This window comes from Ailuropoda melanoleuca, chromosome 1 (assembly GCF_002007445.2).
Source record: "Ailuropoda melanoleuca isolate Jingjing chromosome 1, ASM200744v2, whole genome shotgun sequence".
Lineage (NCBI taxonomy): Eukaryota > Metazoa > Chordata > Mammalia > Carnivora > Ursidae > Ailuropoda > Ailuropoda melanoleuca.
This window is the reverse complement of record NC_048218.1, coordinates 14,477,251-14,500,434: the sequence shown is the minus strand read 5'-3', so window position 1 is coordinate 14,500,434 and position 23,184 is coordinate 14,477,251. Positions and strand designations below refer to the sequence as shown.

Sequence of the window (23,184 nt, the reverse complement as noted above, 5' to 3'; positions counted from 1 at the left end):
GTTCGAAATTTGGAACCCATTTAAAGGCAAGCAAAGAGAAGGCAAAATACTACATGATTGCACAGATGGCTTATCTTTACTTCTGAGAAACATGTTTTGGGGGCTAACTTCATATGTCAAAGGTAATCCCATTAAGGAGAACAAAGACCAACTGATCCCATATTAAGGGAAGATGAAAGGCATCTTCAATTCCCCTACTCACTGTGAAGAGGAAAGAGGCTCAGAGGGACAGCAGACATCCTTCATAACAACAAATTAAGTATGCAGTTGGTTTTCTATGTCACCAAGCTGAGTTATAGTGGGAATTGTTTACAACATTTTGAATGCAGGTGGAAAATAAATCTACAGAGATCTGTAACTAATGTGTATGGAAATTCTTTCCTCTATTTATTTTCTCCTCCTTGCCCTTCTCCCCAATATACTTGGAATGAATTGATAACGATGAAGGGTCCAGAGAAATGAGTATGAAAGCGGCAATGCTCAGAATAGATTGCTATGAGAACAACCACTCTATCCTGGGTAAGTAGGAAGGGAATAAAATAACGTCTTGTGAAAAGATGTTCATCAACGCAGAGTGAGAGTAAGTGGAAAATAGAAGATGTTATGCATTAGTTCCTAGTTTAGGACCTTGTTTGGAGCTTGCAAGAAATAATCTATAGCATGAAAAAAAAATCACAGCTCCTTAGAGACTCTGAGCATGCTATGATCTAAACTACAGAGGATTGTCAAGTAAGTGTTACGTGAGAACTTGGTAATAATGAATTTCTACCCAGGGATCATTCTTGACTGTGTTGTGCCTGAGTGATGTTCAATTTAGCTAATGCTCTTCTGTGACGCCAGAGGTTTCAAGTTTAGTTATCATTTTCTGGATCACATTTTTCAATTTTTAAAATCCAAGACATCTTTGAGTCTTTGTGTAAATAATTCATTTTAAATAGTGAAATCAACATTGTTATGGAGTTACTACAAAAAGATAGGGCTTTGGGTAGTTTGAACATGCAGATCTACAGAACAAAAGGGACAGGGAGAGGGAAGGAGGAGAAAAAAAAAGGTCCACAAAGATGAAATCAATTCCACAATATTAGCATTTTGTTTTTATGCTTTGCACTGTTGAAAGTCTCGATCTACTTTTTCATAAGGAAAGACTTGCATATTTTTAATGCATGAATATAGAACTAAGATAACCATTGTCCTGATGGTATAGTGGATTCTGGAAAATACACATATCTTGGAGTTATATACCCCTAATACATCTCAGTTTCAACGCAGAATGCACATCTGTTCTCAGTGCATTGAATTCAATGTCTAGAGTCCATGAGTTTTGCCATCTTAAAGGGATAGAGAATTATGGCTATATATGCTTAGTAGATACAGATATCATCAACACCACCAATTAGCAGAAACAATTTCTACTGGGCACACTTTTTTTTCTTTAACTGATTACACTGTATGAACTGAGGACTGTGTCCGAATCCCTCTCTCTCGAATTAATTTGCCACATTCTAAATCCGTAGATAAAGTGGTTCCAGAAGTGGAGTTGGTTGGATGGGTTTGCTTACACTGCAGTCCATAAAAGAAACAAAAAGCCTTGCATGCAAAAGAAATGAGAAAAATATAGAAAAAATGAATAAATCAGAAGCAAAAATGAATGTTTAAATGAAAATTTAAATAAAATGAAGCTGGCAATTATGAGAAGCACATTAAAGCATAACATATACAAGCTTTTATTTTTCAAATTAGTTGCATAAAAACAAGACACCTCAAGAGCAAATTGAAAGTTAAAACAAAGCAACACAGTCCATTTTCCCTTTTAAGTAAAGATAGTTTTCTCTAACAAACTCTAAGAAAGGGGTGCTTAATGTTCTCACAATTGCCTTGTAATTGTGGGAAAATTTTCATGATAAAACCAGGTTTAATCAATCATCCCCAGCTTTGGGAGTGTAAGGAGAGTTTCCACCTAAAGGAGGTGGGACTGGTGTGAGAGTATTAATCAGAACTGGCTACATAACTTGTGGGGCCCAGTGCAAAGTGAAAACGTGGAACCCCTTGATTAAAAATTATTAATCAATAGGACAGTGACAGCTGAGCTTTAAACTAGCCCTGTTATTAATTGTTGATAAGCTCAAAATTCTAACAATAACTTTAAATTGAATGGGTGGCTTAATGCACCTCAATGGGCATGAGCTTTGTACTTAATGTTTATTCTAGTGTGCTTATGAAGGAATTCTCTTTAATACGGTCATCTTATTCAGAATGGTGTAAGTTCCTGGTGTGAATTCTATGAAAAATAAAAGTGACAGGCAATAATGGTTGACTGCTAAAATCAACAATAATCCTAAATACAATCTGGAAAAATAAAGTCTCTAATATATTTCATTGTCATTCTGTATAATTCATCATATTCCTGGTCTCCCCAAATTGGTGAATTATCCATTCACAAATCATATTTTGAGAGAGGTAAGTGCTCAGTTTCAAAATACTACTTTTATATCTATATGTAAATTGCTTTGCATTAGCACCCATGCTCAGTGTCTAGACTTAAAGAAAAGATGGCAACATTTCTCTCAAAGACCTTTTTATATCTTTTCCAATTTTGGATTTATTTCTTACTTGCTTTATCTAGGGTTTCTATCTTAAGAGCAAATAACTGTTGAAGAAATTAACTGAGTTTGGAATGTCTGCACTGCCATTCCAAATAGTGCTAACTGGATTTAGTATATAAGGTGCTTCCTTCTTCTCATTAATAAATGATGGGGCTACAGTGCCCGCAGCACCTGGCAGGGATTCAATAGCTCTTTGCTCTAAATCAGAAATGGCTCTTCTTGGCTTCTAAGTCAATAGACTGTTACAAAAAAGGGTAGGCATCTTTAAACCCCCCAAACTGAAGACAGATAACGCAAACTAAAAACTACCTAGTCCTAGAAAGAGAGGACTCACCTGTTCAATATCATTGTTCTTCCGTGATTTGTATATAAATTCTCCAATGGCTACAAATACAGACAGGACCAGTCCAGCAGCCAGAACAATGAAGATGCCCCCAATATTTTCTACTCCCAGAGCACTGGCCTCTTTGCTGTCTTCCTCGGGGCAGCCATTCCCCCGCCACCACTTCTCTTTCATCATATGCAGCTTGCCTTCTTCTTGTAACTGAAGAATAGCAATAGTGATTTTATCCCGGTAAGGAGAGCCTGGAAGTAAGGTCATTTGGATATTGGTCACCAAAAGGCTGAAGATGTCAGGAGGGATTATTGTCTTAAAGGTATAACGACTTTATGGCTGTTGGGAAACCCCAATGCACAAATTGACTGGCAAAGGGCACGGAGGTTGAATTCTGTATTTCGGAGGCTCCAAATAATTGGAAAGTGAATAGCTGACATGCTGAGATTAACTCTTGCCCAGACCGTCTGTTCCTTTTAAATAAGGAAAAGCTGAACTGGGAATTCTGTGACTTACCTCTGCTTCTGGTGAGATTTTTATAAATCTTTTCCCATGTTGGGGGATTTTGTTGCTTAGATTCTATTTTTTCTCAGTTGTCTAACATTGTGAGAGCCTGGATGGATGATCACCAGTGCCATCTCATCTTCTTCCTAGGGCAGTAGCTAGCTAGACATTTCCCAGTCTCCCTTACAATTAATTCAGTGTGGTGAAGTGACCAGTTTCTAGCATTCAGGGCTAAAGTGACATATGACTATTTCCAGTCCTGTCTCACATTCTCCCAACATGATCCTCTACTTTTTCCATTTCCCCAAATATGCAGCAGGAAGAAAAAGACTTTAAGTCACTAGGGATAGTGGAACCACTAATTGGAAGGAGTTCGGGTCCCATGATGACTGCATGAAACAGTCTCTCTTTCAATGCACACTGGACCACAGCAAGGTCAAGAAACACACATTGATGGTGTAAGCTACTTGAATATAGCAGATGTTGGTTATGGTAATTAGTCCATACTGTCTAATACACTTAGTAACATACCATTAAGATTAGATTTTGAATACTTCAAAGGTTCTAAAAATTCCTCTAGGTTTGGAAAATTTACAAGGACTTCATTGATATCTTTCATACCCAGTCTTCTAGTAATGTCATTGAACTTTTAATTATGTTAGGGTTAGACAGTACTGACACCTGTTGGTGGCCATAGCTTGCCCAGTACTGGCTTCCTATACCAATTAATACAAAGGGAGAGATTAAAAGATGGTAAGATGCATTTACTCAATTTCTCATTGGATGTTAAGAATTTCTACTTAGTAAGAAGGTAGTACACCTTCACTCTTTCTGTTTCAAACTTTAAAGTTCCTCTTGACAGAAATAAAAAAATGCAAAAAAATCAAATAGCAAATAGAAAAATGGGTCATCTTAGAACAAGAAAAGATCTTAGAAATCATATAAACCAGTCCATGTATTTTAGCCTTGAAGATATTTAGGATGTGAAAGTATGAGTAAAAGTACTAGTTACTGGCAGCGGCAAGGACTTAACTCATTTCCTCTTACTTCTCACCTAGTGTTATTTCCCTGAAAGCTGCTTCCTCTACCCAGCAGCCTGCCCCTCTTCCTGCCTTCAGCCTCCACATACACAAACCTTATGTTCTGTGACATGTTTTATGTTGGAAAAACAGAAGGTTAACATTGTGGCATTTGTCATTTTTCTTTTTTTCCTCCCAAAACTTCCTTGTCAGGACTCAAAATCAAGTTTAAAAGAAGAGTAAAATGTTTTGGAGTTAGATTGTGGCTTGTCAATTAGAAGAATGGATTTTTGGCGAGAAAATGGCTCTTGTAAGCCAATTTAAAAGATACTGGCTGCTTGCTTAAACACCCCCAGAATAATGGTTAGTGTCAAAATTAGCACCATTAACATACCCATAGCATGTGAGCAATTAAGTGAACCAGGAGAGCTTCGCTTTAATGTACAAGAAAATGTTTTGAAGAGTGTAAGAATCATTCTTACAGGAGCCGTTGCTGCTGTTATCATAGCAGTATACACAGTGGGCACTCAATAAATGTTGACTGACGCTCTCCTCCTGCCTTCAGGCTACACAATACCTAAAACATTTCAGACAGAGGAGGATCGGATCTCCATTTAAAGTTGTTCTCTAAGGAAGGTAATTTCCAGCCTCCTGGTTACCTGTTTAAGCTGTAACTGCTTTCATTCTCTTGAAGTTTTATTTTAAATCCCTCAGGAAGCATATTTCCAGAGCCTCTGTCCTGAGATTCTCAAAGAAGCAGTCTTCAATTTTGTGTTGTGACTGAGCTGACTTTGCCAATCTTTGACCATGGGAAAGAGTTTAGTGCCTTCAGGGGGTCAGTGAGGGCAAAAACAGAATTGTGTGGAGAATTTTTTGTATCTGAATGTATTTTAGCTTCAGTCTTGTTGTTGTTGTTTAAGTGGACTGAGTGACATCAGAAGTGATTTATTACAAGTCACTTGAAAAAACATATATGTATACACACAGACCTTCCTGAATAGCAACTGAGCTTTCATAAAGAGTCAATTCATCATAGAAGAAACATCTCACAAATTCATCCAACAGCTGTATTCCCAATGGATGTATTTTCTCTGAGGTCTGCCATCTGTTCCAATTATTCCTTCATTGTTTTTGGTTTAAAAGCCTGACAGGTTTATAACCAGTATGAAAAATTCCTGGAGTATATTTCTTTTTATCTAGGGAAGGGAAAGAGCTCTTCAACTTTGGAACTTGTGTGTCAGAGTATGGATGAAGTTGGAAAAAATAGACTGCATTCGAACACTCAAATCTCTTCATCATTTAATATACAACGCAGTGATACTCATTGAGCCTCATGCACAAGCGGGCAAAGTCATTCTCAAATTGCTGCATTCATTCAGGAATGTTGCAAAAAGAAGCCCCTTGCTTCCTTTCCATTCTCCCTACTCCCAAACTTTCACTTTAGTGTTATATTCTCTCATTAGAAGAAATGTCCAATAAAAGTCTCATAGTAAAGTACAGATATTCTCAGAAGGAATGATACACAGTTATTTTCTGTCAGTATTAAAGATAGGAAATTTGGTGAGCAAAGAGTAGTGTTGAAGGTGGTCAAAGTGGGCTTATGAGGTGAAAGATAAAATGAGGAAAGTGCCGTTTTCAACTCTGTAATTTAATCTAAACATAGTTCTATTAAGAAACCACAGTTGCTCCTCTGAGAAGATGCCGAATATAACAGAATCAATCTTAAGGTCTTGATTTTGAAAAGATTCAGGTAAAGGCAGCCAGTCCCGGTATTTTTGTCTGACTTATGGCCCATTTAACTAAAATCAGCAGTTGTGGGATATAAAAAAATAGCATCTGTCTAACTCTCCCCATCCCTATTATGGAAAACGAGGTGACAAAGCTTGGTTAGGGAGATAGTAGATTGTTTTACAAAAGGAGTCATAGCATTCTTTTAGTTAGTGTCTAACAGTCCCACTGAGCCTCCGGCAGAACCTGTTCACTTAATCATAGGAAAGTCTACCGTCTGGGAAAAAATATGTACACTTTATTACCATTATTGGTATTTTCATCAGGGAAAGTTATTGAAAATCAAGGGAAAATAAAGTAGTTATAACTTCCCTAGCTCGATCATTCTTCAGATTTATTTAGAATACATTCTTAATGATAATGATAATATTAATAATAATAATAAGTTAGTTTCTCCATACCATATATTTCTAACACCAGCTAGACAACAGGGGGTCAAACTGGTTGCGTATTCACAGTGAAAGGTAAAGGAAGTTGATCTTTATCTGGTTAATTAAATTAATATTGATCAAAAATTGAATATGGGGGGCCCTGGGTGGCACAGCGGTTAAGCGTCTGCCTTCGGCTCAGGGCGTGATCCTGGCGTTGCGGGATCGAGCCCCACATCAGGCTCTTCTGCTATAAGCCTGCTTCTTCCTCTCCCACTCCCCCTGCTTGTGTTCCCTCTCTCACTGGCTGTCTCTATCTCTGTCAAATAAATAAATAAAATCTTTAAAAAAAAATTGAATATGGGATACATAGTCTTTTTTTTTGGTATGAATTTGTGGTTAAATGTCCTAACATTTAGGATAGTCTACGTAAAATCTGATATTTTTTAATTAAAAATGGAACATCTAACAAACTTGTGTTCAAATTCCCACATATGCAATTGACTAGCCTGAAAGGCAGGTGCTGCTTCGGATGACCCCGTGGTCTCTAAGTTTCCATAGTTGCTACCATTCCTTACTGCTTCCTCAAGCAAACCAATTTATTCAATTATGATCTCTGCTTAACCTCTATAAGCATTTGAGTTTGTGATCTCTGTCTAATGTTGAAGGTTGAACTGGGCAATTCCTTTCAAACAACAAAAATAATAATATAAATGAGCAAAACTAATCTACCTTGGATCCTTAATAATATGACTTGACTGTAACCAAGATTTCTGCTTACTAGACTACAGTGCTCTATGGTGGCCCCTGATTCCTCTCCTTTGGAATGCTCATCACAAAATTGCCAATGATTCACTTGAAAAAAGGAAATTACCACGGGTGACTCTACTCACCCAAACCTTATATGGTACAGTTTTCTATAGAGAGAGAATCCATAATTGTCTCTTAAATATACGATATATACTTCTATATGTTAGACATGCAAGTAAACCTTGCTATATGGGTCTGTATGCCTACAAGGCAGTAATATCACTAGGGAAAACTGTAGCACAAAATACAGAAATAGGAATATTTGGAGGTTTTAGATCCTTGATTGTATCTAGCATATTGCCAAATAATTATAATTTAATCTTTATCTTTCTTTTTTTATGGATATAGCTTTGGTTTTACTCCTTTTGACATAGAATTCTAACCTTTTAAGTTTTAGCATCTATATGCATAATTAGTTTTGTTATATTCCACTATAATTTAAGATGGAAAAACTAGATAGGCATGTATAGGTCTTGAAGACAATAATGTCAAGAGGATTAATCAGGAAGATATCCTTTAAAGATATTTTTTGAGAGTAAAATAATAAGATAGATATACTCAACCAGATATCTAATGGTAGAGCTTGAAAGAAAGAGTGAGTTGAAAGTTTACTAAATTAAATATCTGGGAATTGTCAATTCAAAACATGCCTCTGACCTACATGGGCATTTCCCTATTGATTAGTCCACTAAAGGTATTGCAAAACTTCTCAGAGTGTGGAGTAGATATCTCTGAGTTCACTCCCTTCTATTATTCATAATTGACATTGCCCATCTCAGTCTTGGCTCATGCCTTGACTTGCTTACCGATAGGTGTTCCCACTCCATAACCTTTGGAGTCAATAAGGCCCCCAATCTGAGTGAGGTTGCAGTTTCTCTGCGTCACATACTCAATGCTGGTGGACTCCATCAGCAGGGCGTAGTCGGTGGTGAGTACTCGTTGGATCCCTTCATCACTGTTCTTAACCAGGGCAGTCTGCTGCCTGCTGCTCATAAAAGCCCACATCTTCTCATAGGTGGATATCTTTGATTTCTGCAGGGAAAGAAAGAACACCCGCCAGCAGAAGAGCGCTGAGAAAATGCGTCCTAAAGTTATTCAAAATCCCATTGGCCAAATAGTATAGAGGTTCTTTTGAGGAAGGAAACCAGTATGGTTGATCCTTGACTTCAGTTTGGTAGTTGAGAAGAGCCCAGTTTACTACAGGAAAACACTGGAAGCCCTGAGGCAGCTATGGAGGAAAAGGAGGAGATCTTGCCGATTAATAATGTAAAGGCATTGGCTCAAAGTCCTTTTGTTGCTTTCAGTTAGGGAAGAAAGAACACTGATATCAATGGCAGCATTTGCCTAATGAACCGTGGCCACCAAGAACAAATCCTCAAGGCATACTGGGCCAAGGAGTGGCTAGCTTACTCCAGGACTCTACTCACTAACTCCATTCCTCTTCATCCCCTTAACTTCAGCAAGCATTGTTTTACTATTTTCTGGTATGCACGTCTCTATACCCGATACAGCATGTCTTTGCGGCGGACAGCCCTGAGATAAATCACATGCTATTGCTGCTTTGTTTATGAAAGAACTGCAATTCACTCTTAACTTTTCTGGAAAACTTAGAATATAAAAGTTCTTTTCAAGTTAAAATTCAGATCAGAAAATTCTTTGTACTGTATTTATATGTTTTTTCATGTACATATTCAATTTTAATTGCAACTATATTTTAGAAAATGAGGACGGAATATTTCATTTCAAAGTGTTCTATGATGTTGTCTTTCCCCTTATTCTTTAGCTTTTTGATAGATTCAATAATAAACCATAAATATGGTGCATATGATAGATGCATCTATACATTCCATTATCTCATTATCTTACTTTCTTTGTTAAAATATACTGCCTTAGTTTTCATATTGCTTGGATATGGATTTTCTATTCTTTTGAATAATGATCTATGATTAGACATTTTACATTTTACTCTGTAATTTCCATATTTTTCCAATTTTTTTTCTGAATTTGTCTTCATTTGCATCAACACTCCCCTCCATTTATTCTGAAAATGAAAGACATTATGGGAATTACTGATAATTCTGAGCTAATTCCAGCCCCCACACATGAGACCGCTTCTTTGGCAGGCATAGGGTGTATCATCTCAGGAGTGCAGAGAAGCTTAAAACATGATTTGGGGCCATAAGCAATAAATGGAATACCTGTGGCATCAACTCCAGCATGGTTATTCATGCTCAAGTGTTCCTGGGGGCTCAGTTAATTCCTAACTCTATTTAGGACCTGGGTTAATGCCATGGGCTTTATGAGTCAAGGGAGGACAGATGGCTTTATTTTGGATTGTTAGGCATTTGAAGATCCCCCTGAGAAAGGTCTTGTGAGACAAACAGCAATTCAATAAACAGTACCTTATAGATACTGGTATTTTGTGGAAGCCATTCTATCATGATTAGGCCCCTGTGAATTACTCCTCAACCCCAGAGATATCTGCACATTGGAGCTCATGTCTCCATGACAGAGGCATGTTTTTTGGGATCAGGGTCAATGCTTCATTTGTTGTGTGATTTCAACCTCTAAGTGATGGATAATACTAACTTTGTAATAAAGAGCTACTCTAAGGAGGACAGAGAGGTCAGTCTGTCTTTTGGTAGTAAATACACAGCTAAGAAAATTTTTCCTCTTTCAGGAAACTACACTAAGGGAAAATAATTTTCTTAGGAGTATGAAATTTTAAAGTTGTCAGAGACTTTAGAAATTGACTCATTCAAACTGCCATTTTCACAGAGGAGGAAACTTTGGTATAGAAAGTTTGGAGACTTCATGAAAGTCACAGAACTAGTCAGTATCAGAGCTAATACTGGACCCCAGGACTCCCAACATCTAATTCAATGCTCTTTCCACTGGACCATGATGATCTTGGGGAAGTGGATGTCCTTAATTGCCAAATTTCCTCTGAGAATGATTTTTATCTTATTTGCTCTACCTATGACAATATAGCTTAAGTTCATGGACTCATATTATTCCCTGAAGCAGTTTGCTATTTTATATCATGTTAACACAAACTTAGAGTCAGCCTCCACATTAAAGAAAAATCCCATGAAACATCCATTTTTTAATCATATTTAACTTTTATTAAAAATGAATGCTGTAAATAGAAAACTAGATTTTTAGTTTAGGGAAGTTGAGGACAAAACAAAGTAAATGATGAGTTCATTCATGGTAAATAGACAAGTGTGGGAAGTCCAGGACTTCAAGGACATGGAGGGGGATGAAAAGATTCAACTCAAAACCTACAAGCCTGTCATGGAGCCCCATCAGGTATGTTCTCAAATTATCTGCTGTGGGGGGTTGTCTAATTCCTCCATACATGGCAGACCTATCTGTGGTCCTACTACACGCAACTAGCATACAGCTTGTATAATGTGTGGCTCGCCAAGAGCACTCGACAGCCCTCAAAGTCATCTATATTCAAGGAGAAGTATCCACTGATCATGTACTTGATGCTACCACAACATCCATGAACTACAACAATTCTCAACTCCTACTCTCAATTTCTTTTCTTGTCTCATCACCGCTTGGTAACACAATGTTCCCTGAGTTAGCATGTTTCTCACGCCGCAATCTGAGTAGGGCTGCTATGTGGAGCTGGAGGTCATGGATTTAATTTAACCACATGTACTTCTTTCTTCTCAGAGTAGAAGATTATTCTTGACCTGACCTCCCTGTGATGCGGGAGGGGAAGTCTAGCTGGCATGGACTTCTTTGAAGCATTGAGGGCAGAACTGTTTCTCAGTAAGAAAACTACCACTTGGTAGAGGACTTGTTCAAGTTGAAGGTACAGGAAACATTCTAAATTCCTTTGACCCCCTCCTGCTATTCTTGATGGGGCTTAATGATGGTAAACAAAATAGCACCCTTTTGCTTCCAGTTAAAGTTCTTTTTCATCATTTAGAAGTTTTGCTCTTGTGGGGCTCCACTGTATTCCACATTTGGAATTATAGACTATTTGAGAAGCTGGGGAGCTTAGAGAAACAGAAAGACTCCTAAAATATGGCTACAGAATAACATTTTTAACTGTTAGAAATACCTGTATGTGGCTCAAGTACCTTAAGACACAGTCAGTTTTCCACTTTTGAAACCTACAGGAAGAACGTCATGGTTGGAAGAATTTCCCTTAAGGATTCTTCAACCCCTATGTTCTACTCTCTGGACCAACTCCTTCATATTACTTACGCAGGTCCTGACTTTGGAGACCCACAGAAGGTCACTAGTTAGTGAAAGAGCACAGAATTAGGGTCTCTTTCCTCTTCACTTCTGAGTTCTGTCCATTTGTCATGCCCTCTTCTGTAATGTTTATTTTTTGTTAGGTCAAAAAGTATTATTTTGGTAGTAGTTAGATTTATTTCTTTTTAACAGATTTTCCATTTTTAAGACACAAATCTTAATAATTCTTAAATGGAACTGTTTGACAGTCAGATATTTTTATGCTTCTAAATCTTCTGTAGTCTCAGCCTGTTAAATTGTTTTAAATAATATATATTTAAAAAATAGAAACAGTGAATACCTCTTATTTCAATGAATATGTTAAACGTTAATTAGAATATTTGTAAAGTACTCTGAGCTTCGTAGCAAAAGTCACCAAGCTGAAAAGCCTTCATTTATTAAATCTGAAATCATCTTTTTTTCCCCCCCAAATATTGCAGGAGCATCAGATTTAGATAATTTTGTTTTGCCTGGTTAAACCTGATTATGTGGCTGTTCTGTTGCTGATGAAACGTTGTTGTCAAAGATTAAGCATATTTTCATCTAAAATCTGCTATAAGGGAGCATTACTGTATCTCCATTTGATGACTGTCATTTATATCTCTTTTTCCTCCAATAGTGCATGCAAGTTTATTCACTGGGAAATGATTTACAATGTGTCTGTGTTCAGTTAAAAAGTACTTATTGAAAATAGTAACAATCACCAGAACATGCAGTGTTTACTGTTTGCCAAGCGCTGTTTAAGCACTTTGCGTATATTAATTCATTTAATCTTCACAGTGATCATATGAGAAAGATGCCATTATTATGCCTCTTTTATATGTGAGGAATCAGAACACCACCTGAGGAAATGATGAAACTATGATTTGATTCCAGCAATCTGGCTCCAGGTTCTGTGTTCCTAACCAACAGGGAATCGGCTATTTGTTTTACTATGCCCAACAACAAACTCACGGTTTGGCTAATGTTTTAGAAGCTAAATTTTCTAAAGAAACAATTGTAGTAAGTAGTGGTGCTATTTTCCTATGATAATCAGAACTGTTGCACCTCTCGTAGTTGGCGTCTAATGTATGGAACTATATACATAAAGTTAGGCAGCTTACATTTGTATAGACAAAAAATTAGATATGATTATTTATATATATATCCATAATGCCACATGCATACATACACACTGCTGATAAATTATTCATATTTTATCTTTGTTAGCTTATCAAAAATGCTATTATAAACATGGTGAATATGTGCATATCGAGCAAATAAAATGCCAAAAACAGTTACATTTTAAAATCTTCAACTTATTTTTTCTTTAGATAAATCCTGATTTAAGATAAATCTTAAAACTCAGTCAAAGACCTGGAAATCAACTATGTAGAAATCCAAGCTTTTGAAGCAGATGCATCAGAGGTAAATAGTTTGTCTTCAAAATAACCATTTTCTTTGACAATTAAATATATTATTTCATTAAATAATCTATTCTCATGGAATTTTAAAAATATGATTTAATTTACAAAAATCCCTTTGAAAGAAGATCTCAGAAGAAAGCATTTCTACTTATAGTGAGGGCCTCTGTCTTTCAAATGTACATAGTATGATTATTATGGTTGATCATGCTCCTATCTTGAATTGATAGAAAGTTATGACATTTGCAGACTCTCCAAGGTTTTAAAAATTCATGTGCTCCCTTTAAAAAATTCCCTCAGTGGGATTTAAACACCTGTCTAGAGTTAAAACTCCTGTCTAGAGTTAAAGATTGGTCCATTACAGGCAATATACCAGGATTTGAAAAAGGTTAACTTTAATTGACCTCATGGATTTCTTCCCAAACAAATACATTTTTAATGTATGGGGACTTAACATTTTGGGTACTGATGGTAAAATTAGCTGAATCTTTCCAACACAAGCTAATATCTTCTTATGCGGAGAAGTTTGAGAAATGTCTTTCATTTATGCTTCCTTATATGACTTTCTGTCTGCTACTTGTCTCCCCATAATGGCTCATTGCTTCACTTCCACTGATGTGGTGCTCAGTAACTTCCTTGAAATGTCTTTGGGGTTGATGACAGCTCTTAACCATTCTCTGGAAGGAGATTATGAAGGTTAGAGAGTCCCGTATTCCCATAGCCAGTCCAAAGTCCCTAGACCATGAAAGCCAGAAATGACAAGTCTGTTATGATTTTTTTTAAACCTATTTTATCCAAGTCATTTGAGACTGACTCATGATCTAATCTGTGTAATCCTCTGGCTTGGGTCTGAGAGGATAGTGATTTATTACAAGGCAAGCTTGTACTGAGAAACATTTCTTACATGAGTATTTTCTACCCTTCTGGCTCACGAGGACTTCTGGTGTTCACACCACTTCCTGTCTGCACAAGACATGCTCTTGAATCACATGTTGCATGTGTTTAACAGGTCTGTGTGCGTCTCGTCTCTTTATTGCTCTTCGGGTCTTCAAGCTTTACATACAATCTTATATCTGCCCCCTCCAATGTCTTACAGTGTCACCCTCAAGCACTATGACAAGAGCTATGACTGGAGATCCTGGAAAACATGTAAACTGGAATGAATCCTTCTGAACTACCTTGCTCTGCTTCTCAGCTGAATTCTAAGGACAGCCTTACCATCTGTTGGCTATCTACCATCTGGAAATTGTTCCTCCACAAACACCATGTATGTACCTAGAAAAGCTTCCAAAAACTAAGGTTTTTGTCTGGCCTCGCCTCTGAAGGTCTTTGAGATCTTGGGCACTGGCACTCCCTCTGGACTTTTCTGTCCATTAGCAGAAGGCACACCTTCCAGAGATCACTGACAGTAAGAAAGTGGAGCAAAGACCAACATAGAGTTTTGTGGTTTTTTTTTTTTTTTTTTTTTTTTTTTTAATTCACAGAGACTGAAAAAGTAGGACTGATAGCTAGGGGTAAGTGTTGGATGCTAATGGTGATGACATTGGTGGTGAAAATTATAATAATATCTAACTTCCTGATTGCTCACAATTTGCCAAGTAGTACTGTAAACACATGACCTGTTTAGTCATTTATTCTTTAAAATAATCTTATGAGCTAGCTATTATCCTCAATAAACAGAAAAGGGAATCAAGGTGTGGAGCTTAAAGAACTTGCCAAGGTCTAGGTAGCTAAAAAGCAGCAAAGTCCGAATTTGAAGCTATGCTGTTGGGCTCCAGAGCATGTGATCTGAAACACTTCACCGTAAGTTTTAAATTGTATCCCAGCAATTGGTGTTATCTCCTGAGAAGACTGGCTGGTATCCTCAATCTCTGAACAATGGACTAGCACCATTATCCCGTTTGGATGTTGGTTTGCAAGGGGCACTGGGAAATCCTCCTTTTCAGGGCTCAAAATGTTCTTAGACTTTTTATGACAATGCTTTCTTCAATTGGAAAAAAAATCATGACTTGCTAAATTGTCATCATGAGACCAGAGTTTAGACTATTCTGTTTATTCTGAAAGGTAATTAATAGAATTACATCAAGGAGAAAGAAGAGAATTTTCACACTTTCCTTACCTTCTATGAGAGATGGAGAAAACTAGTGTCTTAGTGCTCCATTATGAAAGGGGAAGCTGTAGCTGGATGCCCTTGCTGTCAAATTACTTGAGTATAAAAGAGGAAATGGATCATGTCGACCTTGGGGAAGCTACACCCCAGTTGTGTCCACAGCTTGGCTGTGAACTGACTGATCTTTGTACTTCCTAAGATGCTGGTGGTGATCTCAGGGGTTTGGAAGGGCAGGGAAAACCTTTATACCATTCAGGATTTTGAAACAGTAGAAAGAACCAAGCAATTCTGCAGCAGAAAGCTGAGAAACCAATATAGTTAATATCATATTATTAACTAGTATTATCCCTAGTGGAAAATAAAAGGGAGTTTGTTGAAAAATTCTCTTAAGTGAAGTCTCTTGAAATTCTGAAATATTAAAACACTGACTTATAAAAAAAAAAGTCCATTTATTAATTGACAGCCTGACAAGGAGAAATAAAAGATCCCCTAACATTTGGAGAATTTCCTCAAACATCTTCAACAGTCCCTGGATGGTTGATAAAATACTCTGCCTCTCTTTAACCTTGTCTTGGCAATTGGCCTAGTGGTAACTGACACCCTTTGACCAAATGGGTATACATCATCCACAGTGCTTAAGACTTTAAGACTCAAAGTGCTGATGACCTTGAGGAAATTGGATGTTTAAAAAGCATCATTAACTGAGTGACCTTGGCCACAAAACTTAAGAGTTGTTCCTTTCTTTATGGACAATATCAAATTCTAGCTGTCCATCTAAAGCCTTGTGAATGCACGTGGAATTGAATTTATGACTTAATCCTAGTTCTTTTGTGTAAATAAAGCCCCTGATGACCAAGGTAGTTGTTCTATGTACAAATGACTCAGTGAAGGAAAATGCTTCAGCCTCTCCTGTCTCAGACACAGAGTACATTGAACAGCACTTGCTTAATAAGTGTCAGTTTATTCCCTTAGCCGTACCTGAATTCACATGGTAGATAGTGCAATTTCACCTGAGCTACTTTAAAAAATTAAATTTTGTTGTTGTTTTTTTTTATGTTGAAAATAAAATAAACCAAATCTGAAATCTGAATGTGCTGTCTGCAAAGATAGAAAAATCTAGGGAAAAAAGCCAATGGATTGTGATTAAAATTTTAGTGAGCAACTTCTGGCCACACTTTTCAAAGAGAAACTTCTCTAAATGCTGTGGCACAGAGACCACATATGAGGCATTAGTGTATTTTGTGTCTTCACAGATTTTGGTAATTTCTATAGTTCTTTCCTTCTTGCTACTTCCTATTCCATAGCTGTAAAAACAATTCAGGATCAACTTGAAAGCAAAGAGACAGATTTCTTCCATTTGGATGCTGCCAAAGGGAGATATATGTATATATATATATATGTGTGTGTGTGTGTGTGTGTGTGTATATGTGTGTGTGTGTATGTGTGTGTGTGTGTATATATGTACATATATATTTTTTTTCCTCCCCCCGGGAACAAAAGCACTTTAAGTTACACTGTGTGTGATAAGGAGATGCTTCTTATTGGAAGTTTCCTTGTGATTGAGTGGAGATGAGACCCATCTGAGCAAATAGCTGATGACCCAATAATGGATCAGAACGTGCTAGGTTAGACTGGGCGAAGGTGGGTTTCCTTATTCATTCAACAGCCCAAGAGAGGATATTGTCTTCAATTAAGAGAGAAAGGGAGGGAGGCCTGATGGCGCAGAAGGGGTGATATGTTAATGAAGACCTGGCTCAGTACTGCGTTTTTTGACCATTAAGGACAGTCACTCAGTGACTCAAGGTGGAACTACTCTGAGAGTTGAAAGCCTGGAATGTTTCTTTCCCTCGTGGAATAATCCAGCTTAAAAACCCTGAGTGTGTATTCCTCTGAAGATTTCTGACAGCCTGCCTCCTTCAAGGGGACAACTAAATCAGATTTAGTCCTTTGTCTCTTTCTGCAAATAAATTCCCTTGTGATAAATAGGGTTGCCCGGCTGCAAGCTAACTTGTAAATTGGGGAACATGACCACAGTGCCTCTTCCTGTGTGGGTCTCTATTATCCCCCCTGCTCTGGTCTGAATGTGTCCCCCTCACATTCAGATGATAATCTTTAACCCCCAAAGATGCTGATATTAGGAAGTGAGGCCTTTGGGAGGTGTTTACGTGTTAAGGATGGAGCCGTTACGAAAGGGATTAGTGCCTTATAAAAGAGGCTCCAGAGAGATTCCTTGCCCCCCTTCCGCCATGTGTGGATATAACGAAAAGTCTGTGACCTGAAATAGGGCCCTCACTCCACCATGCTGACACTCTGATCTCAGACTTCCAGCTCCCCGAAGTGTGAGAAACACATTTCTGTTTTTTATAAGCTACCGGGTCTGTGGTATTTCATGGTCGTGGCCTGAATGGACAAAGACACTTGTTTACTTCCCTTCCTTTGTCACTCCCTCCTCTGATGAATTCCATCTTTCTTAGAATTCATTAGTGCATTTGTTCATCTTTTGAAAACATGTTTTCTGAGTGCTTACTATGTGCCAGGAATTGTTTTAGGTTCTAGGGATTGAATGGCAAACAAAACAGAGCAATTCTCAACCCTCAAGGAGCTAACTTTTTAGTGCTCTCTGAAGTTTGGCTGAACCCTGGTTCTTCCACTGACAGCTTTGTACATTTGGGGCAAGTTACTTAACTGAGCTGTGCCTCATTTTCTCCGTATAAGGGGGTAATATTAGTACTCGCCTCAACTGGTCTTTATAAGGATCCAATGAAATAATACATGTAAAGCATTTACAAACAGAGTGTGTGGTACGAGCTAGTGTCCTGCACATGCTGCTATTCTACTTGCTGTTGTTGGTACTATCATCACGTTCTTTCTTCCTGAGATGCTTATTGACTCATCATTTGCCTGGCGACCTGAGAGACCACTTTAATTCGTGCCGCATTTCAGGGCCGAGGAGTAAGCAGGAGCCCTCTCTAAAAAGGCCCAGTGAGCAGAATTTGTGAGACTAGCACATGATTGTTGTAGAAAGGATCCAACATACTGCAATGGATCCTGCTGGAAAAATGGGGACCGGTACCCTTGATATACAAGAGGCATGTGAGCAGAAACAGATTAAAATGAGGCTAAGGGATGCTTTGAGGATACACAGACTGTTGGTACAGCAGAGAAGTCAGATCCGTTGCTTTTGCAAAGGGCAGTCTCTCCCTCTTCTGTATTTGTAGTTTCATTCAGAAGGTAGTAGATTCTTGGGCGCCTGGGTGGCTCAGTTGTTAAGCGTCTGCCTTCGGCTCAGGGCGTGATCCCAGGGTCCTGGGATCGAGCCTCACATCAGGCTCTTCCATTGGGAGCCTGCTTCTTCCTCTCCCACTCCCCCTGCCTGTGTTCCCTTTCTCTCTCTCTCTCTCTTGCTTTCAAATAAATAAATAAATAAATCTAAAAAAAAAAAAAAGAAGGCAGTAGATTCTTCTCTGCCTCTACTTACCTATTTCCTGATACTTTAAAACTTTGATACTGGTAAAAGAGGTAAATCATTTCAGATATTTTTCAGGCATACCCGATTCTACTTTGGCAGTGTCTCTTGGCCCTCTATGCCTTGCAGGTAACTGTTCTGGATTCTGACAAGTATCGTGATGAATCCCTAGCTTGAGGTAACTTCTGTCTCTTCACACTATTGATTTTACGAAAATCCAGGCTTTCATAAACTTGGATAGCCATATATTTAATGTCATTTGTCCTTAAAACAACACTTGTCTAGGGAACAAACACCACACTTTATACCTTCACTAAATCAATGATGTATTTCTTAAAATGAAAAGTGTTTAAAAATCATCTTTTTCTAACACAGGGTAAAAGCAAATCCTAACTTTTCATGTGACTCTGTTTTCGATAACTCTTTGGCTTTTAAAACAGAGTAAATTTAAACAAAGTACTTAAAACAGAGTAATTTGTATTTATTAATCATTATTGCTAATTGATAAAATTTACTGCAGTGAGTAATACCTATTTTGGTGAGCCTATACTGATATCCAAAGAAGTGCTCCCTTTTTTTCCCACCCTTAATTTTTTGGTTCTGAATTAATATTCTTCACCAGTTTTCGTCTACTCAATCTTGGGGGGACAACTTCATTTTTGGTAAGCTAGGTATGTAATCTTGATACAGTGCTTTTTTTAGAGTTTATTTTTGTCGCACCACTGTTTTTTTTTTCCTTCACATGAACAGTTAAAAGAAGGTTCTAACCCATCCCTGTCTAGCATCAAGTTTGTGCCTTTGAAAGATAATTTAGTTGCTGAAGGTTTTGTTTTCTTCATTAGTAAAGTGAAGGGCTGACCTTCATGATCTCTGCAGTGTTTTTGCTGTCTCTATAACTCCCTGGATCTATTGAAATCCATTCCCACCCCCACCCCACAGCGGAAGTATTGTATCTGGGATTTTATAATAAAAGTACTAAGGCTTAATCCATAAGCAAGGAAGAATCAGTTGCACTACTCTAAGTAAGTAATTAAAAAGACCTGAACAAAGAAATGCACTTGACAATAAAACTATATTGACTTTAACTTAATTCTCCTTTCTATTCTCCTCCAATAGTCCTGGCTATTGGAAAGCTTCAGGCCACCCTGGGGGCACTGTTCTTATTGGTGCAGATACAATATTTGACTGGCATCCCCCAGGGAATTTTTTTGGTTCTCAATCTCCAAATAAATTCCAGTATCGACACATTTATTTGTGAACTGCTTCTGTCTCAATAAATACAGAACACAAAGAACAAAACAATGATGAAGTATTCTGTATTCTGATTATCAGAATTTCAGATTAAGGAATCTTTATTTTGTGGGTTCCATGAATGAGTTATTCGTTAATGGGTCGTTGGGCTATGTTCAGAAAACAGCATTTTCTTTTTTTCCCTAGTATAAAGGAAGAAGATATTGATCTGTAGATCTGAGCGTACTAAATTGGGGATAAAGAAAGCAGAGAAATTGCTTTATGCTGACTGCTGAGGGCGCATAGATTCCTCGTAATGGGAGGGTGTCATTATAAGTTTTATTTAAAAAAACAAAACCAAAAAACAACTGCCTACATCTTTTTTTTCTTTTGAGAAAAATTTTTTTTAACTTTTTTATTCTTTTTTATTCCACATCCCCCTCCCCTCCATATGAGATAACGTTTGAGAATACGTTGTCAGTTTCTTACCTTGAAGAAGGTCATTGTCGATCCATCTCTGACCGCCCCATATTCTATCTTGGTTTGCTTTGCCAGGTCATCTGCTGAATCTATGGGGGATTCCATTCTCTCTACTGTCAGGAAGGCGGCCAGATTGGCAGTGTAGGATGAAATGATGATTAAGGTGAAAAACCACCATATCCCTCCAACTATTCTGGTCGATAGAGCTTTGGGCATCAGCTCAGATCCTGTGATGGTATCACCAGAGTAAGAGTGTTAAACAGAGTTAAGAGAAGAGGGAAGACTCATGATTTGACACTAGTCTAGGGAGATAATGCATTTTTATGACATAAAAATTATAAAGCCATTAAGGACTTACTCTCTTGTGTGTAGGTGAGATAGAAGTGTTTTTAAGAAAATAGAGCAAAATCTAAGTGATCTTTGATCACTAATTGCAACTATTGCTTAAAATGTAGTTTATCAACATTTGATGGTATTAAATGTTTTTAGCCCCGAGCTATTCCATGTCTAAAATTTATAGAGTTAGTTTAATTGCTTAGATTTGGGTTTGTTTGCTTGTTTTTCTTAAAAAGTCAATCCTAAGACTTAGGGGGCTTCTATTAAACTGTCTGACATACATTTTATTGTGTGAAATAAAATGTTATTAGTCTTTGTACAACTATGAAAGCTTGGAAACACTAACTTATTTTTGTTTAAAATTAGAGAGTGTGAGAAACTTATAAAAGATTAACATATTATGCCATTTGTCACACGTACTTTAATAAAACTTTAGAATTTTACAATCAAATGAAATAGCATAAAGCTACACTTGACAGTAGATGAATCAATTTCCATTGTTTTATGTTACTTTTAAAGTCAAAATTATTTTTTTCTAAGGTATATTCTTGTGTGACTGAGAAGAATATATTCACTGAAAAGCATACTTATATCCTTTAAAGCGCTCATTTTTATTTTTATTTATTAAAAATTTTTTTTTTTTTAGATTTCACTTATTTATTTGAGAGAGAGAAAGATAGTGAGAGCAGGAGAGCAGGGTGAGGTCCAGAGGGAGAAGCAGACTCCCGCTGAGCAGGGAGCCCAATGTGGGGATTGATTCTGGGACTCTGGGACATGACCTGAGCTGAAGGCAGATGCTTAACCAACTGAGCAAACCCAGGCGCCCCAAAGTACTTGTTTTTAATTATACTTCAAAGACTGGCCATTTCTCAGGTGGAAAGGGGCTCTTCCGGGTAAACATACATTTTTAGATGTCATCCTATGTTTATTATTTGTAAAAGATAACATGGGGAGGCATGTAACATGGTTACCAAGAGATTCTTCCTCTCTAAAAAAAAAGGGTATATGGGCCAAGTTTACCGACACAATGGGTAAACATCTGTGAAAACTTTCCAGCTCAAAACTGTTGGTCAACCTGAACTATAGATGTCTATGAATCCAGTCGTAGAATTATAAAGGGGCAGAAGGGGGGATACAGGTCTCACTCCAGTAGTACTGATTCATGGGTGGATTTTGGCTACTCTGCTTGCCTGAAATTCACTGTGGGTTCTGTACTTAGCATTTCCTCCATAAACTTAGAGGCATGGTGAGTTTACATGATCAGTTAAAAAGTGGAAAATGTAAAAATCTCAAAGACGTGGTACAGCAGGTGAACTATCTGTTTTCAAGGATTCTTTCACTATTCTGATTGGGTGTTTTTGAAGTTTTGTAGCTAATGGCTTAAGATGGAATGCGGAATCGGAGTTTACCAATCTACAGATAAATGAGTTTATACTCAAATTTAATCTATAAACAGACACACATATTGCTCATGAAATCAAAGCCAGCTCAAGGCTCATGATAAGCAGATCAACGTTGGCAGAGTTTCTGGGCTTTGAATTAACAGATACATTTTCCTAATGCTCTTAGGTATCTGGGAGCTTTATTCTCTTTTAATGAGGTAAATAGTTTCATTGCAATTTGTATTTCCTTCTTTTGTTTGTTTGTTTGAATTTGGGTGTGTAATATTACACAGATTTATAATAGTTTCCATTAAATTGCCTCCAAGGATTTAGTGGGATAGTTTGTTGCTGTTGTTTTAATCTTGTGGTTTAATGGGATTTATGTGCCTGTGGGTGTCTGCGCGTGCTTAATGCCCAAGGTTGTTTCATATCTTTGTACTTAATTGATCTAGCAGCCTTTTGGCAGTGTGATATTATTTAGATCTTCAGTTGGTTATCATTAAAATACCATTTATTTCATAAAATAGCCATGGGAAATAAGTAATACAGTTAATAGATATATTTTTTTAGCTTATAGGTATAGCTTTTCTGCCGTAAATTTATCCTTATGTTATTTGGTCACATTCATGAAAAGATAAGGTAGCAATTTTATCTGTATAACTATGTATTATGTGGCAGCAAAACTGGACCACTGACTGGGAATCAGAAATCATATAAATTCACACCTATCATACTTTAAAATAAATATACTTTTGAATGAAGTTGTCTTGGAAACTAAAAAACATTGCTAGTAGAAATCTACTCAGATTACATTTTAAACCCTTGGTATATGGTACAAATGAGATTTCTTTTCCCTGTGTGTTTTATTTTCACACAGTTTTGTGACTTTCATGACTTTCAGCGTTAATTGAAACACTTAGAGATGGCTTTCCTCAAATAGAGATGATTTGTCTAAGTTCGGAACTGGAGAGGATGAAGTTATGTAAGCAATAAAAGTCGAGTGAAACATCATTAGAAAATATTTGGGATGAGAGACAATACTTGCTGAAATCCCTTTAGTGCCTTTTATGGCAGACATGACAGCCAATCCTGAT

The 23,184-nt window shown here is 37.3% G+C and overlaps 1 protein-coding gene and 1 long non-coding RNA gene across 2 annotated transcripts in view; one reads left to right on the top strand and one right to left on the bottom strand.

Annotated features, from left to right (window-relative positions):
* Positions 1 to 1,440: 1,440 nt before the first annotated feature.
* GRIK1 (glutamate ionotropic receptor kainate type subunit 1) overlaps positions 1,441 to 23,184 on the bottom strand; it is a 340,717-nt gene continuing 318,973 nt past the window's right edge. Inside the window, exons 14-17 of the mRNA XM_002924137.2 lie at positions 20,382 to 20,599; positions 8,233 to 8,458; positions 2,938 to 3,188; positions 1,441 to 1,587 (exon numbers count right to left, since the gene is read on the bottom strand). Coding sequence (XP_002924183.1) covers positions 1,441 to 1,587; positions 2,938 to 3,188; positions 8,233 to 8,458; positions 20,382 to 20,599 — 842 coding nt within the window. The remainder of the gene's footprint in view (positions 1,588 to 2,937; positions 3,189 to 8,232; positions 8,459 to 20,381; positions 20,600 to 23,184) is intronic.
* On the top strand, positions 11,147 to 14,329 carry LOC117802730. The gene is made up of 3 exons (XR_004626230.1): positions 11,147 to 11,255; positions 12,997 to 13,090; positions 14,183 to 14,329. It is a non-coding gene; the product is annotated as an uncharacterized LOC117802730 (long non-coding RNA).